General features: G+C 42.6%; 1 protein-coding gene across 2 annotated transcripts in view; it reads left to right on the top strand.

Annotated features, from left to right (window-relative positions):
* The first annotated feature begins 3,155 nt into the window (after nucleotides 1-3,155).
* tsc1a (TSC complex subunit 1a) overlaps nucleotides 3,156-13,315 on the top strand; it is a 19,350-nt gene continuing 9,190 nt past the window's right edge. For both annotated transcript variants that reach the window (XM_078250410.1, XM_078250409.1), the window contains exons 1-14: nucleotides 3,156-3,216; nucleotides 4,602-4,719; nucleotides 5,961-6,064; nucleotides 6,161-6,313; nucleotides 7,382-7,526; nucleotides 7,691-7,845; nucleotides 9,223-9,296; nucleotides 9,481-9,662; nucleotides 9,766-9,842; nucleotides 9,912-10,023; nucleotides 10,381-10,466; nucleotides 10,960-11,056; nucleotides 11,355-11,653; nucleotides 13,150-13,310. In XM_078250410.1, coding sequence (XP_078106536.1) covers nucleotides 4,608-4,719; nucleotides 5,961-6,064; nucleotides 6,161-6,313; nucleotides 7,382-7,526; nucleotides 7,691-7,845; nucleotides 9,223-9,296; nucleotides 9,481-9,662; nucleotides 9,766-9,842; nucleotides 9,912-10,023; nucleotides 10,381-10,466; nucleotides 10,960-11,056; nucleotides 11,355-11,653; nucleotides 13,150-13,310 — 1,757 coding nt within the window. In that variant the 5' untranslated portion in view covers nucleotides 3,156-3,216; nucleotides 4,602-4,607. The remainder of the gene's footprint in view (nucleotides 3,217-4,601; nucleotides 4,720-5,960; nucleotides 6,065-6,160; nucleotides 6,314-7,381; nucleotides 7,527-7,690; nucleotides 7,846-9,222; nucleotides 9,297-9,480; nucleotides 9,663-9,765; nucleotides 9,843-9,911; nucleotides 10,024-10,380; nucleotides 10,467-10,959; nucleotides 11,057-11,354; nucleotides 11,654-13,149; nucleotides 13,311-13,315) is intronic.

Here is a 13,315-nt window from a genome sequence, read left to right as displayed (position 1 = left end):
TACTGATGGAAACCTGTTATCTCCAACAGCTCTGCTGAAGGCAAACTCAGCTTTACAGCATAGTGTTGTGATATTTTCTGTGGCAATACTGTATCGATACATAGACACCAAAAATCAATTTGTAATTCAATTATATATTGCACATGAGATTTGAACTTTTTCGTACTAGAAGAATCAATTGCTTTTTCAGTCCACTGGCTGTGCAGTCTTTTTAGATTAAACAGATGCTGACACAGTTTTCCTTTATAAAAATATTAATCAAAGTAGTACAGTAGTGTTGAACATGTTATTAATCTCCTTATAGTAATACTTATATAGCTATATTCAAGGTGCATGTGTGTTGTATGCTTGTGTGTGTGACTGTAAAAATATTGAACATAAGTGCAAAATATTCAATGCTTTTGTTGATATAAGTCTCAATATAATTATAATAATGTGAATATACTGTAAACGTTGTTTTCCAGAATGAGACAACACACACAAACACACGGATCTGTCAGTTTAAGGGGAGACACTATAAGTCAGTAGGGTACAAAAAAAATGTAACTAATACCCCAGTTGATTACCTTACATTATTGCAAATGAGGCATTAAAGTACTAACTTTTGGTGAATTTAGGAGAAGTCTACAGACAAAAATAGACAAAGTATAGTAAAATAAATATTTTCTTTCCACTAGGCGGAAGGTACATGGAAAGAAAATAGCCCAAAACCTCAAAATTGATATATTATTATGTTTTTTCCTGTAGTGTCTCCTGTAAAAAAAATTCAGTTTTTTAGTATTCTGTTGTTTTGTTTCCGTGGTGAACTGTACATGACTCCAACTTTAAAGTAAAAGTTACTCAGCAAGCAACAAGTCATCGGACTGAGAACACACACAGCTGCTGGTCACACACACACACACACACACACACACACACACTCAGTGTGTATTACATAGTAATCGCCACAGTGTTTACCAGAGGTGGAACAAGTATTTAGACCTTTTACTTAAGTAAAAGTAAAAAAGTATTAGCATTAACTTTATGGGAAGGGGCTAAGGCTGTGATGAGGGACTGTATTATTGCCATTTCCTCTAGATTGAAAAAGCAAAGGTTAAAGGTCCCATGACATGGTGCTCTTTGGATGCTTTTATATAGGCCTTAGTGGTCCCCTAATACTGTATCTGAAGTCTCTTTCCCGAAATTCAGCCTTGGTGCAGAATTACAGCCACTAAGGCCATGATGTGCCATTTCTGTGTCTGTAGCTATTGAGGAGGAGGGGGGGGGGCAAGGTGGAGGGTGGGGGGTGTGGCCTTGACCAACTGCCACTTTGTTCGTTTGAAAGCCATGATGTTTCTCTCTTTCTCATGGGTGGGCCAAATTCTCTGGGTGGGCAAAGCAGAGAAAGGGGCGGTAACCTTCCTCCTTATGACGTCATAAGGAGAAGATTCCAGATCGGCCAATCTGAGCTTTCATTTTTTTCAAAGGCAGAGCAGGATACCCAGGGCTCGGTTTACATCTATCGCCATTTCTAGCCACTGGGGGACCATAGGCAGGCTGGGGGAACTCACATTAATGTTAAAAAAACCTCATAAAGTGAAATTTTAATGCCATGGGACCTTTAAGGCAACAGGATGAGCTAGAGAAATAAATTAAGCAACTAGAAATAGAACATCAACAATCTAAAAAACAAGAAGTATTACATGCACTGAAAGAGACAAGTAAAAAACGGGATGACCTACTAATTTACAAACAGAAGGGGCTTTAAGATTCATAAACAGAAAATACTATGAAATAGGAAACAAAACAAGCCGCCTGCTGGCTTTCCAATTGCGGAAAGCGCAAAATAGTAGGACAGTTCACAAACTAAAAAGCCCAGAGAGTGACGAACTCTAAACACAACCTACTGATATTACAGAGGCTTTTGCCACATATTATAGGAAGTTATATGAAGAGCAGGTGGATCCACACAAAAAAAGACAAGATGGAATCTTTTTTTTAGATTTATCAAATTGGCAAAATTAACATCAGAAGAGGCTGACATGATGTCTTTGCCAATTTCAGAAAAAGAAATCAGGGACAATATCTTAACACTTAAAAATAACAAATCCCCAGGAACAGATGGTTTCCCAGGAGAATATTACAAAGCATTTGTAGATGATCTGACCCTTGTGTAAGGTTTATAACTATGCACTAAAGAGGGGAGATCCGCCTGGATTGTGGTCAGAAGCAATAATAAGTGTTATCCACAAAGAAAACAAGGATCCGATCCAGTGTACCTCCTATCGTCCAATCAGCCTCTTGTGCGTTGATCTTAAAATTCTTACCTCGATCATAGCAAAAAGAATAAAAAAAATTCATACACAAACTGGAAAAACCGGATCAAACCAGGTTTATTAATAATTGACAAGGCGTGGACAACGTCAGAAGGGCTTTAAACCTGCAATTTAAAGGAATAGCCCTTCAATGCCTTCTCAGCTTAGATGCTGAGAAGGCATTTGATAGGGTTGACTGGACTTTTCCTCCAGCAGACTCTCAGATATATGGGCTTCAATGACACATTTATTAATTGGATATGCGTATTTTATAAAAACCCTAAATCTAGAGTTAGAGTAATAGTTAAACAAGCCCCCCCCCCCCACACACACACACACACACACACACACACACACACACACACACACACACACACACGCACATACATTAATCTGATTTTATTATTTCTTATGTCACAGACTGGTGACCTGTAGGCCTACTGGTACCAGTGGCGTCTCCCAGTGTGAACTCCCAGCATAGAATGAACTAGTAAAGATAATGTAGAATGTAAACAGTCCTGTTATTGCTATATACGTATTTACAGTCTATGGTGCCAACAGCTGAAGATGTCATGTTTCCAGAGGCGTGGGGGCTGTAAGTCTGGAAGGCAAATTTAATTTCCAGAAACAAAATGTCTTATGAATTAATACATATCAAGCACAATATATAACTCATTCACCAGACAGTAATGGTACAGCATCATGATACTATGCTACATTTCGTTGTACTTCTGCACAAACGATTAAAAAAAAATCTTCTCTGTTGGCAGTTTAGATCAAACACGTTGTCGGTTGAAGCTCGTTTTTCACATATTCTGCTCCCGCCCTGAACGCCTCCTGAGGTTGATTGACAGGCAAAGGGTGGGCGGGGTTTCGTGTTGCTCAACATGGCTGCGCCCTGCTTGGATCAACAGGTCTAAAGGTAACCGAGTTAAACTTTATTTCCAACGTTTGTTTTTTACTTTTACAAATTGACTCTGTTTGTCTCTGGGCACCGAAAGTTACCGAACAGCTGCATGCGGGAATATAACGCCGTCAGCTCCATTAGCTAATATGCTAAACTCCAAAACACATAGCAGACTGACAGCTCAGCTGTTTGCATGTTAGCTTAGCATCCTGCTGTTAACTGTGAGCTAATATAAAGCCCGTATCACGACAGGAAGTGGTGATTTGTAATGCCAACTAAACTTCAATCTGATCTACAGATTTCTGCAAGTGTGACGTCACATTAAGCTTATTAGATAACAGCAGCGACGTCACAGAGAGAGAGAGATATTACATAACACTACAAACACAATAGACAGTACTGCAACTGTCTGCAGAGTACACTTACAGTGTATTTTACTACTGAAGTACATGTAGTTATACCCAGTGGTGGAAGAAGTACTAAGATATTGTACTGCAGTAAACAAGTAAACGTCCTGCGTTCACCATTTTACTGAAGTAAGTACAAAGGTATCAGCATCAAACATACATGAAGTACCAAAGGTAAAAGTGCTCATTATGCAGAATATTATATATTATATTATTGTATTATAATTATTGATGCTTTAATGTGTTCATCACTTTAATGTTGCAGCTGGTAAATGTAGAGCTAATTTAATTACTTTATATACTGCTGGGTAGTATCTATTCTTACTCCACAGCGCTATGGAGATAGGTCTGGCAATGCGAGACTATTTATCCTATAATAATACTATAATAATATTTTGTTTTGATAATCAAAATCTGTAAATGTAAGCGAAGTAACCAAAGTTATCAAATACTTGTGGTGGAGTAAAAAGTACAATATTTCCCTGTAGTGGAGTAGTATAGTAGTAGTAGTAGTAGTAGTAGTAAGTATAAAATAGAAAATGGAAATACTCAGGTAAAATAAAAATACAGACCCCAGGAACTGAAACCCAGGTGATCAACACCTGTGTCAGGAAATTAAAGATTAAACTCGGCCCTCTAAAGCCTAGGCTACGTAGACAAAGAAACAGCTGCATTTATATTTTCAATTCTGAGCTTATTCTTTAATTCACTAAGTGTTATACATCATATGATTCAGGGGAACCTACCATTTATTTCTGGTGCAGTGTCAAGTCACCATCATGTATTACCCTATATTTTGATCAAAATATCCTCTGAGAGTAAATATCAAACTGTTATGTATCATTGGAAAATAGACAAAACAATCTGTCAATATATGGAAGACTGCAGCCATTTATTTTTCTCTGTTTAAGGTACACAGACGTGTGTTGTTGGAGAAATATAAATCTCTCTCTCCCTCTCCCTCTCTCTCTCTCCCTCTCTCTCTCTCTCCAGGTGTTCATGATGTCCAGTCAGCAGGTAAGTATCAGTGAGCTCCTGCTCTCATTGGACAGTTCAGAGCTGCAGGAGGCGGAGCAAGTCAGAGCAACAGTCAATCAGCAGCTGAGTACCGGTAAGTCTCCCGGTCTCCACCTGTTTCTTTTATACTGTTACATTTTACATATATATTTATTAATAGTTTAATCTTTTTCTTGTACACCTTTTTTTCAGTATTATGTGATGTCTCTACATGACACCAGTATTTATTATACATTTATATGTTTTATGTTCTTCTTGAGTCAGTGATTAAAACAATTAAAGCGTTACATCTACACTGCAATGAATTGTTGGTAATTGAATCGGTGAAGTGTCTTTCCCAAGAGGACCCTCTTAAGGCCAAATCATACTTTTTGCATCCGTGAGGGTCCATTTTGATCGGCGTGGCGTTGGGCCGATGTCTGCGAGTGTCCATGTGGCCCCCTATTTGGACGTCTGGGTGCAGCCCTAAAATGTGTGACCGAGCGGAGTGTACGCATAGCAAGTGCGCTGACTTTGATGCTTCTCCTCGTCAATGCCTCTTATCTCATCCCAGTCTCTGGTCCTATTCTCGTTAAGCTGTCGCACATTATATTTTATTGTTTTGCTTTTTTCTTGTTGTTCAGCCAAAAACAACAAACAAAGGAGCTCTACGCCATTTCTTTCTTAATGCACATGCTTCTTCTAATCTTTTTCTTGATTTATTATGGTGGTTGGCAAACAACATTATCGTGCATTACCACTACCAACTGTAATGGAGCGTGGATCGGGAAATGCACTTGCATGAAACGCAAGACGGCCACGGACCCCTTAATTGTAGTATAAATGGAACTGCTGCATGTCCGGACACCAGTACAACGCCAAACGTATGTCCGAGCCTTAACAGTCTGCAAACAGTCCACAAGCCACCTTGGGGGGGCCTGGGGCTGGGTATCGTTCAAAAAATGGTCGATACCCGGTACCAATACCGTGACTTCAATACCGGTTCCTAAACGATACTTTTTTCAATACCAATTTTATAAAAAAAAAAAAAAGAAATTACAACTTTACACATTACAGAGTGTCTCTGCGACCTTAGACAGCCAATCACCAGCATGATTAGATCTTAGTAGAAGCCCGCTGCATGCTTATTGGCTCACTGATCTGATGAGATTTACTCCTTAGGTATTGAAATTGGGTATTGATTGACGAGGCATTTTACGATACTCAACACTTTAGAGGCAATTTGGTCGGTGCCTAAAAAGGATTGCATTCGGTAGCCAGCCCCATAGGCCCCTTTGTACTTGGACAGACCTCAGTCCTGCTCCTGTCAGTCTGATGTGTAATTTCCCCTCTCAGACAGAGGAGGTGCTGTTCTCTCCTCTCTGGTGGAGTATTACCTGGACTCGTCCTCCTCTCAGGTGGTGCTCCTGCTCTCCTCCATCAGAGAGCCTCATCACAAGGTGAACGGACTCTCATTACTTTATATTTCTGGTATTTATCAGTGTTACTGATGATTACGTGTAACTTATAAAACATATGTTGTAACGTCCATCCAGCCCCTGCTGGAGAAGCTGAATGAGTCTCTGAACAGACCTGGATCCAGATTGGCTGGTCTGACCCTGCTGGGTGACCTGATCAGGAAACAGCCTCCCTGGGTTCATCACATCAGCCGCTCGGCTCTGCTGCTCTCCCTGCTGCGCTGCCTCAAGGTACTAATACTCATACATGTGCTAGATACTGTAATGCTGATACTAGTACAAAGCCGCAAGCAGGATTACAACCCTTCATTCCAACATTACTTTGGTGGTTCTGTCCATCGTCTTAGTGGGCATTTCTATACTTTTAATACTTTTACATACATTTTCACAATTATCCTTCCATACTTTTACTGAAATAACATACTAACTGTAAAAGCTTCAGCTACGTAGCAAAGATGGCAATCGTTGAGGGCGAGTAGTGTCCCGCATTCCACACTCAACTTTTTGATCCGTGTACTCGTAGTGCACTGCATTTTGCTAAATCTCGTTAATGTGAACGCACTATGCACTCAAAATAGCAAGTGTAAGTACAGAAGTGTGCAAATTGAGACACAGCAAGAGTATTTTTTTTACAGTGTGTACTAGGGGTGTGAATCTTCACTGGTCTTACGATTCAGTGACGATTATCCTATCAACGATTCGATCCGATTCAATATCACGATGCTTCACCTCCTCAGTTTTATTATTTATGGCTACATATGGTTTTCATCAACAAATTTAAGCAGTCAGAGATATATATATATATATATATATATATATATATATATATATATATATATATATATATATATATATATATATATATATATGAACTCCCCTTTTTATTGTATCTGCTCTTAAAAATGTCACTTCCTGAATATAGTGTTTGGAGGAGTTTGAAAACAGCAGACAACAGACCGGAAAATCAACAAGTAATACTGTATCAGTGGGCAATAATCGATTATTGTCTGTCACTGCATCGATGCAGAATCGTCTAGGTCCGCATTGCGATGCATCGATGCAATGATTAATTTCAACACCCCTAGTGTGTACTGGTACTTTTACTGCAGTCATAGTAGATTCTTTTTCATGTTATGTGTATGAGGTTATGATGTCTCTGTATTGTTATATCGCATCGTGTATTATGTCACATTCCTTCAGACACACAGAGAAGTTTTCATTTTATGAACCTACGTATATCAAACCTGTGTTCAGCTCTGCCTTTGAGCAAGGCATTAAGCAGTCTGCTGGTGTCCTCAGACAGAGACAGACGTGGTGGTCCTGATCACCGGAGTCCTGGTCCTCATCACCCTATTACCCATGATCCCTCAGGCCGGGAAACAACACATCTACGACTTCTTCGACGTGTTCGGACGCCTCGCCTCCTGGAGCTACAAGAACCCTGGTATGAAACGCACACATGCACACACACACACACACGTGTGCGCACGCAAACATGCATACACTAATTGTGTATTTATCTGCAGCTCTGAGGTGATGTGAATCCAGCTTCTGTGCTCTGATTGGTCGTTGGCGCGTTTCTAGTTGGCTGGTTGTTGTCCCCTGCAGGTCATGTACCTGTGGTCCACCTGGTCCACCTCCATGCAGGTGTGTACTCTCTGTTCCACCGTCTGTATGGGATGTTCCCCTGTAACTTCATCTCCTACCTGAGGCTGCACTACAGCATGAAGGAGAACCTGGACACCTTCCAGGAAGTCGTCAAGGTCAGTACAGACCACCAGACACCAGCAGTGAGCAATTCACTTCATGCAAAAAATAAATAAAAATAAAGGCAAAAAAATCCTGGTAACACAATACTTCCTGTTTACATCCTCCATATTATCACAACTGTAGTTGGAAAACTTAAATCAAAGGAAGACCAGGAAATAAATATAATCAGAGAAACAAACTCTAATAATATCAACTCAACATGGACATTGTGTTGTGTATTTTTTTTAAATATATTTTGAATGTAAACAATGACTTATTAATCAGCGATACACTAATTAGCAGCATCACTGTTGACAGAAAAGTCTGCAGCATTACGCTGCGTTCCAGGCACAATTTTTTGCCCGTAAGTTACGACTTCAAGTCTGACGTTAGCTAGCGCTAGCTGATACTACTGATTTCTGGTCTGCGACATATTTTGGGCTTCATTTAAGAAACATAACCTGTAGTAGTACACAATCGTATGTGTATTGTTTTGATTACAATGTGCGGAATTACTTTACGTTGCCTATTTATTTCTATTTCTTACCGTTAATCACCTGCGTCTGTACAGCATCAACAGGGGGTCGCCATTGTTGTTTATGTGTGTGTGACGTCAAAAACTGTAACTGGGAGTACAACGATCTGGTACGAGTTCACGGGTAGTAAGTTACGGGTTTGACTGCCGTTCCAGGGCACTTTCACGGGTAGAAGGTTGTGAAAACACAGGTTACGGGTTGCCTGGAACGCAGCATTAGACCTGTACCGGTTGTACAGCAGCTGGTAGTGCTGCTGCCACACAGGCACACAACAACAGCTGCAGTAAACAGCAGCTGCTCTGTTTCTCAGATAACATAAAGCAGAAACCTAAACCAGAGACACTCAGGACACACAAACTCTCCCTCCATTTCACCATCATACAGGTTTATTTTCTGACCAAGAGTTATTTTTTTACACTTTTGTTTTTCCTGTCTCTAAATACTACGTTACCCTCGAGCCACGGCTTGCTGTGCCAAAATGTGACATGAAAACAAATTTAAACTCTTGATTGTTTTCTTTCTCTCTGTTTTACCAGCAGTGTAACCTATAATGTAAAACTCTGTGATTGGCTGTTTGTCAGTGAAATGCACCCTGGCAGTCGTAGTTGACCCTCAAGAGTCTTCCTTCCAGGTCTTCAGCTTTTTGCTAAACAAAAGAACTTAAAGCGTAACTCTCGCCAAAATGCAACCTAGGGTCTTTTTGTGAATGCACCCGAGGTCAAACGTTCGTTTAAAAGCATATTTAGGACAGAATCGCCACTTTTAAGATTGACCGTCACTGAAAGGAGAGGGAATGTCGGTCAAAGTGAAGTAGATAAAAGTCTGTGTCTGTCTGTCTGTCTGTCTGTCTGTCAGCCGATGTTGGAACATGTCAGGGTTCACCCAGAGTTGGTCACAGGGACCCAGGACTATGAACTGGACCCGTCCAGGTGAGTACTGGTAACACACACAGAAACCAAACCTAAACCTGCTGCTGGGTGTACTTTGAATTTTAGTTCGAAACAAATGACAAAAAAAGTGACGGCAGGAAAAACATGAATTTTCAAAATAAAATACATACACACACAAAATACCTGACATCACCTTTTTCAGCTGACTTCCTGTGTGTCTCAGGTGGAGGTGTTATGAAGTCCATGACATTGTGATCGAGTGCTCCAGAGTGTCTCTGGATCCTCTGGAGTCTTCCTGTGAGGAGGACATTTACTCCTCCCTCAGAGACCCTCCACCCTCCCCCTCCCCCTCCCCCCTGAACCTCACCTCTAGTACTTACAACACAGAGATTGTCAGCAGCTCAGGTAACACACACACACACACACACACACACACACACACCTCTTGCATCCTCATGATGCACTTATGAATTTAAAGGTATACATTAATGGATGTGCTAATCGACAGGAAGTACAGTTTGTCCTCTGCTGCTGTCTGGACTTCCCACTCTTCCTCAGCTGACACTCAACAACTCCTACATACAGGTATTGTAATAATCTCCTTCCTTCCCTCCCTCCCTCCCTCCCTCTGCTCACCACATACTTTGTGTTCAGGCTGATGATGTCACATGGAGTCCCTCCTCACAGTGTGGTTTGTCGACCCCCCCTCCTGAAACTGCTGCTACAGGCTCCGCCCACCCACTGAGCAGGACCGCCTCCATCTCAGGTGAGACACTGTGAGACAGATGAGACAGGTGAGACACGGTGATACAGATGAGACACTGTGAGACAAATGAGACGCTGTAAAGGTGAGACACTGTGAGATACTGTGATACAGATGAGACACTGTGAGACAGAGGAGACATGTGAGACACTGTGAGACGCTGTGAGACACGGTGATACAGATGAGACACTGTGGAACAGGTGAGACAGAGGAGACAGGTGGGACACTGTGAGACAGAGGAGATAGGTGGGACACTGTGAAACACTTGAGGCAGGTGAGACACTGTGAGACAGAGGACACAGGTGATAGTGTGTGAAAATAACTCTGAAGCCCGTCTGTCTGTCTGTTGGTAAACTCCAGGTGTAAAATGTCCCTCATCAGTCATCATCCCAGGGACACCGCTGACTAAAGAGAACCAAAATGGTCAGATTCCTGAGAAAAACCAGGTGAGAGCTGAGACCTGAACTACGAAGCAGAATTTGGGATTAGGGAGGTTACTTCGGGGTTAACCCTGAGTATTCCATTTTACGACGGTGGTTCACTTTTTACTGGGATAAATCACCATTCATAGAAAATCTTGAAAAAAAAAAATCATATTGCGATCATTTTATGTATAATTGCGTTACTCGCGTCAGCAGCATTACCCGCCGGTGTAGAGCTGTAGGCACCAACAGTGTTTCACTCTGTCATCAATATGGCCGAAATAACCACTTTTGGAAGCCCCAGATACGTAAAAAAACAAAAATCAAAGTTCAAGTATTTCAACTCAACTGCCGCAAATTCGCGTTGACTTTGCTTTGACTTTGTATGTAATCGCGCCACTGAATTCAGGGGGAAAAACGCCTGGTGTGAAGGCACCATTAGGACTGTAGACATGAAGCTCTTTTCTTCTCACTGGAAGGCTTTTATTGTGAAGGAGTCTCTCCCGCTTCCTCACAGGTGAAGCTGGTCACAGAGCTACAGGGGTCATCCGTTCAGCCAATCACAGAGAAGGAGGGAAGAGGCCAGAGCGATGTCCGCAATATCATCTGTGAAGGTGAGTTCATCAACGGATTTATCAACTATGCAGTTTGACTTCCCGTGTGTCTCAGGTGGAGGTGTTATGAAGTCCATGACATTGTGATCGAGTGCTCCAGAGTGTCTCTGGATCCTCTGGAGTCTTCCTGTGAGGAGGACATTTACTCCTCCCTCAGAGACCCTCCTCCCTCCCCCTTTCAGCCTCATCTCATGGTTCTCATCAGCAGCTAGACAATAGTTAAGCCTATTTCTGTCAAACTACAATTTAAGACTGAAGCAAACGTATTATGTTTCTGTTCCTCTCCGTTTCTCTGCAGACACCAGATCCCAGCAGCCTTCCTCCTCCTCCTCCTCCTCCTCCTCTTCTCAGCCCATCCTTCTCACCTCCACCCCCGGCCGTGATGAGCCCTCGTCAGGTTCAGCCCTCCCCTCTTCTCCGTGCTCCATCTCACTCTGCTTCACCCCCACTCACCCCTCCACCACCACAAACCAATCTGAGGAGGGAGGCTCCACCCTGTTTGGCTTCTCGGGTCAGAGCCCCGCCCTTTCGTATGAACCCCTGTTTGAGCTCGCTCTTCCCCGAGCCGCCACGCTGTTCATCGGGAGGATGACACAGGTAAAGTGAACCAGACCAGCTGAGACAGAGACACTGTGAGCTAAAAGGGACAGGTATGGTGGCCCTGAGATACAGAAAATGCACAAGTAACACAAAGGAAACTGTTTCCAGGGGACACTAAAAGGTAATGCACACATCTGAAATTACCAGGGCTGCATCTCATACCGCTTGTTTGATAGCTCCTCGACTCCTCGGTCCTCGGCTGAACCGGAAGTTCTGTCCCTCCTTGGTGAAGTCCGTCTCAAAGCTCTTATTTCTGCCCCGAGGAGCGAGCATCGAGGAGGGATCATAGAGGAGCTATAGGGGAGGATACACGAGAGCAGCCTTCCCGGAAGCCGTGCAGCTAAAGGTGTTGCTAACTCCACCCAAACAGCTGACGTGTTCATGTGACCCTTCAGAGGAAAGGACGTCTCATCACTCTAAAACACATTTGCTTGTTGCCTCTCTCCTCCCATGATTTCCTTTCATGGAGGACTTGAGGAGGCAATTTAAGCAACATGAGATGCAGCGCTATTCACATAATCTGACGACATACACCAGGCGCGCAGGAAGTGCGCTGCGTTTTGAATCAAATTAAACATAGTGGCCAAGCAGTGGAATTACAACGTCCGTGTGCGTCACGTGATGCCCTCTGGCCCAAAAATACTTTTCCCCATAGACTTACATGGGTAAATAGATGTCTGTAAATGAATGGATACATTTGTTTGAGCGTCACAACCCCCGTGAAATGACTCGTTTCACTATAAAACTTTGATCCATAAGGCCCGATGACGTTTGGAAAGTCCAGAAGAGCCGCACGATTAAATCATTTAATCCCCATTCAAGTTAGCACAGCGCGGAAGCGGAAGTAGCCGGCTCAGCCAGCAGAAGTGTCTTTGTGTGCCTGCTCAATGGGCCGTACAGTGCGGAAGCAGCGCCGGGGACGCACCATATTTCCCCCCCTTATAATGCTACATTGTGAACATCAATCGTGTTAAAGTCATAGAAATTAACAGAAGAAACCTCACATTTTCGATGCGCAGCTGAGATCCCGTGGTAATATCTGATCATCACAATGTTAAAATAAACCAAAAGCCACGACAACAACAAATGTGTCCAGCCCGGTGCATCACTTTTTAGTGTTCCTTAGAAACAGTCTCTGTTGTTGCGTGGTGTTACTTGCAGTGTTATCTGTATTTGGTTGTGTTTTCTGTACTTACAATGCGTTGAGCTCTGTGGGCCACCATAGACAGGTCTCGTAAAAACAACAGGAAGTTAGTTATTGTAGTTTGTCAGCAGAGATGCAGTGATTATGGAGATAAAGATTTTTCTTTAGCTCAGTGAAATATGAGCACACAGACATTAGACACATATTGATCTCATTCAGTGCGACTTCCCAAGGATATCATTATCTCTGAAAAAAGCAAGAGAAATGAGTCCCATTACATTAAAAAGAATTCAGGTGATCAATCGTTTCTTTTTATTGATGAATCTGTCTTGGTGCTGTTGTACTGTAGGAGGCGCTGGAAAGAGCAGCGGGGGGGCAGGAGGAGAAGGGAGGAGGAGGACGAGGACAGGGAGAGGACAGAGAGGAGGAGCGCACCTCCGTCTCTCCTCTAAAGGTTTTGGATCAGCTGATCGTCCACGGACACGATGCCCATGAACACCTCAGCAGGAGGTGAG

This window comes from Sander vitreus, chromosome 5 (assembly GCF_031162955.1).
Source record: "Sander vitreus isolate 19-12246 chromosome 5, sanVit1, whole genome shotgun sequence".
Taxonomy (NCBI): Eukaryota; Metazoa; Chordata; class Actinopteri; order Perciformes; family Percidae; genus Sander; species Sander vitreus.
This window is presented reverse-complemented; position numbering and strand designations above follow the sequence as displayed.